The sequence below is a fragment of the Tupaia chinensis genome, unplaced genomic scaffold (genome assembly GCF_000334495.1).
Source record: "Tupaia chinensis unplaced genomic scaffold, TupChi_1.0 Scaffold142384_1, whole genome shotgun sequence".
Taxonomy (NCBI): domain Eukaryota; kingdom Metazoa; phylum Chordata; class Mammalia; order Scandentia; family Tupaiidae; genus Tupaia; species Tupaia belangeri.
In genome coordinates, this window is record NW_006202232.1 from 274,431 (window position 1) to 278,447 (window position 4,017).

Consider the following 4,017-nt stretch of genomic DNA (forward strand, 5'->3'; position numbering starts at 1 on the left):
TGGACCTTGCCAGGAAGTTGGTCAATCCCCCTCATGTCCTTCAGAGGTTCCTGCTGTCCCAGTCTTATCTCTGCCTGACTGGCTATTGTGTGCGTGAGCAGCCTGCTCCGGCACCGCCCACAACAGTGCCCTGTGGTGCCCCGCCCGTGGGTGGATAGGAGTTTAAAGAGTTGGGAGCGTCTTTCCCCAAGGGGAAGGCTTGATTTCCCGGCAACCTTCGCTGTTTTACCGGCGTGTTATTTGCATCTCTGATCACGTGTTACCGCACCTGCGCAGTCCACTGAGGTGGTTAGAGTAGCCGACTGGTCCAGACTCCATTTCCCGGTGTGCTCCGCGGTGGCGTGGGGTTTAACGGGTGTTGTAGTCCGGCTGCCTCTCTAACTGGTCCAGCAACAGCGACCGGCAGGATGTCGGAGGTGGCTGCCACCGCTACGCGCTCTGGACGACTTTGTTCTGGGGTCGGCGCGTCTGGCGGTTCCGGATCCACGCGACCCTCAGAGATGGTGCCACCGCGTCATCAACAACCTTCTTTACTACCAAGCCAACTACCTTCTCTGCTTCGTCTTCGGTCTCGCTCTGGCCGGGTGAGGGGAGGGAGGGAGCGAGGGAGGAAGGCGGCAGTTGGCCGGGGACGCCTGCAGGGCAAGAGGGTGTACCCGTGGGTCTTTGAGGACTGGGAAGGGGAACAGAAGAGAATGCAAACCAGGAAAGGAGAATCCGGTAAAGATGGAAGGCCTGACGGGGATGCAGGGGAGGACTTGAAGGCGGTGGAACCAGGAGGTTCCTGGTTATTAGGAGGACCTGGTGGGGATAGAGCCTGGCTGAGGGCCTGAAGGGGCTAGAAGGGCTGGAGGGAAAGACCTGGGGAGGATGGAGAAAAGCATGGACTGAACGGGCAAGTGGCTGGGAGACAGACCTGAAAATATAGAGAGCTTGGAAAGAGGGACATGAAAAGATCTGAATGATGAGGCCAGGTTAAGGCGGCCCTGGAGGACTAGAGCAGTGCTGAGACGTGGTAAAGTTAAAAGGTTTGGAAGGTGGACTAGTGGAGGATCTAGTTTTGGAGAGGAATCTGGTTATGACTGGAACGCCTAGGAGCAGGTACCTGTTGGGGAAGTTGGGCCCCAAGAGAGGATCTAGGATTGGAAAGCCTGAGACCAGAGAAGTATGGAATCTGCAGGAAGGATTTGGGCAGGGTTGGAAGTTGTGAGACCGAAGGCCTGAAAGGGGTTCCAGCAATGATGAGAGGACAATTTTATAGGGAAATGAGAGCCCTGAAGGGGCATTTTGAAGGGAGGGAAGGCCGGGTCTGGGGAGAAAGAATGTGTGGAGACAGAAAGTCTGAAATAGGAACTCGCGGGGACTGGACTCAGAGGGGGGATTTGGGGGCATGTAGTGAGGCTGGGGCGGAAGGGGTGCCCTGCGGGGATAAAGGCGGAAGGAAAGCCCTGGGAAGTGTTGGGAGCCTGGGGGTGGGGTCTAGCAAGGGAGGAAGATGAGACTGGGTCTTAAAAGTCATAAGCCTTGGGACGATGGACCTACTGGAGACAGGGCTGGTGCCAGTATTGTGGGGCTGGAGGGTCCAGAGATGGGGCCCAGGACTGGACAGATGGTGGTCCGAGAGGCTCGGGGGCGGGCAGCCCTCTCCCCGCCTGCCGGGCTAGCTTAGTTCCCTTTTCCTTGCAGGTATGTGCGCCCGCTGCACACGCTCCTAAGCGCACTGGTAGTAGCAGTGGCCCTCGGTGTGCTGGTGTGGGCAGCTGAGACCCGCGCGGCCGTGCGCCGCTGCCGCCGCAGCCACCCCGCCGCCTGCCCGTAGGCCTCTTTGTTCTCTGGGTCGTCGGTGGCGCTTGCACCTTCCTGCTCAGCATCGCCGGGCCGGTACTTCGTGAGTCTCCACTACCCAGAGATAGCCGGGAATACAGCCAACGCATGCTTAAGGAGCTAGGCCCGCCCTGCCCGGGTTCCTGGGCTGAGGGGGCTGGGAACCCCTTCGAATGGCCACGCCCCCTCAAAGGAGCCTTCCCTGGCTCTGCTCCTTACTTCTGGGAACACCCCTCTTATTACCACTTTTCTGGGTCTCTCTCCTGGCGTTAAGTGCCTTCCACTGGCCACGTCCCCGTTACTGGACGCCCTCCCTGGCCACACCCTTGTTGCGAAGCCAATTGCCCGGCCACGCTTTCAGGATCAGCGGCATCCTGGCCACTCACCACTCCATTGGCCTGTATGCCTGCCAATTCCCTTCCTTGGGCCCCTATTGGCTGCAAGCTGAGATCCCATCCCACTGACCCTCACTCCTCTCGATACCGCCCACAGTGATCCTGGTGCACGCCTCCCTGCGTCTGCGCAACCTTAAAAACAAGATTGAGAACAAGATCGAGAGCATTGGTCTCAAGCGGACACCAATGGGGCTGCTACTAGAGGCGCTGGGACAAGAGCAGGAGGCTGGGTCCTAGGGGGTTGGGATTTGTAGCCAGGATCTGGAGAATACAATCCCCACCCCAGCCTGCCCCTGGGACCCTGCAGCCTTTTCCTAGCCCTTAAAATAAGAGCTTAGAGCCCCCTACCCAAAGCACCAGGGCATCTGTGACCACCCTACCCCTACCACAATACAAAACTAGGATATTCCTCACACCCAGTTCCAATTAGCTAGGAACCAGCATCTTTCCCACTCCAGAACTTGGGCCCCAGAGTCACTTGAATCTTGCCCCAAAATTGGGGCTTTAGACCATAGCATCCATGGCTGATCTCAAATGGTGACCTAGAAACACTCTGCCAACCTGCATCTGGTACCCACCCTTCTTCCATGTTCAATCCCCTAAGCTGGAGCCTGAGCAAGGCATTCTCAGATCTTGAACCCTGGACCATCGCTCTTCCAGACCCCACACCAGCTTCCAAACCAGGTCAAGGTATTGCCAAATCTTGAACCCAAGACCCAAGTGTTTTCAGCCTCCATCTGGTTGGAGTCAGGTATCCTAGCCCTGTTGGACCTTTAGTCCCAGGTGACCCCAACCCTCACCAATCCCACTTGCCTCCCTCCAGCTCTGCTTAGGGATTTTACCCCTCCCAGTGTTCCACAGTGATGAGGACTGTGGAATGGGGGTGGGATAGGCATATGGGGCATATGTCAGTGTTGCTGCAACAATAAAGGCTGTTGCATCTCAAGTCAACTTGGGCCTCCTGGGTAAAGTCCTTGTGTGATTCAGTGGATAGTATTGGCCATCTGCTTTTCAAGTCTGTAGACCAGGTGTCCCTAACTGGGTCTTAGTGAAATACGTGGGTTGAAAGGGTGTTCTCTCAGGCCCTTCCTCAAAACCTGTTACCTCTAGGCCAGCATTAAAGCACATGAAAGTTGAGACCAGCAGATGGCATAACCTTTACATTGCTGAACTCCCAGTCGACTATGGTCTGAGTCCCGGAACGGGCGGCTTAAAACTCATGCTGGGTGTGTGGGTTTTGGTGCATGCCCCAAATCCCAAGAGGAGAATGGAGGAGAAGGGACTGCAGTGTGGCCATCCCCCCTGGGAAGTGATTTCTTGCTTTCTGTCTTTGTCTCTCCAGTGAGCACACACATCCTATAGCAAAAATCTCTCTTAAAATAAATAAATAAAAAGGACAGGGAAGTTAAGGGGTAGAGTGTTTATTATCATCATTTGTATTACTAAGGGGTCTTATTCAAGGTTGACTAGAAATCTAATCTCAACAGGCAAAGAAACTGCCCCATGTCACAAAATAAGTCAGAACATGACACTGGGCCAGCCCCATAGTCTAATTGTTAAGGGAGCCAGATCCCATGTGGCCAACTGCAGTTCAAATCCCAGCTCAGGTGGCTTGAGAAATACTGGGCAGATGTATGTACATGCCCAAAATCCCAACAGGATGGAGAAATAGAGAAGTGATTGACATAGACCACGCCCCATTGAGAGCCACGTTCTCTCTGGCAATTGAGAAAAAAAAAAGATGACACTATCAGGCTATCGCCACTGTTACATTATTTTTTTCCTGTGAAAATGTATC

The 4,017-nt window shown here is 54.8% G+C and overlaps 1 protein-coding gene across 1 annotated transcript; it reads left to right on the forward strand.

The window, feature by feature from the left end:
* Positions 1–381: 381 nt before the first annotated feature.
* PRAF2 (PRA1 domain family member 2) lies at positions 382–3,170 on the forward strand (the record flags this gene model as incomplete). The annotated part of the gene is given in 4 exon segments (XM_006163521.2): positions 382–584; positions 1,687–1,811; positions 1,814–1,888; positions 2,317–3,170. Coding segments are annotated over 4 exon segments (543 nt in total), but the record flags the coding sequence as incomplete, so codon positions are not given.
* Between the last annotated feature and the right edge of the window lie 847 nt (positions 3,171–4,017).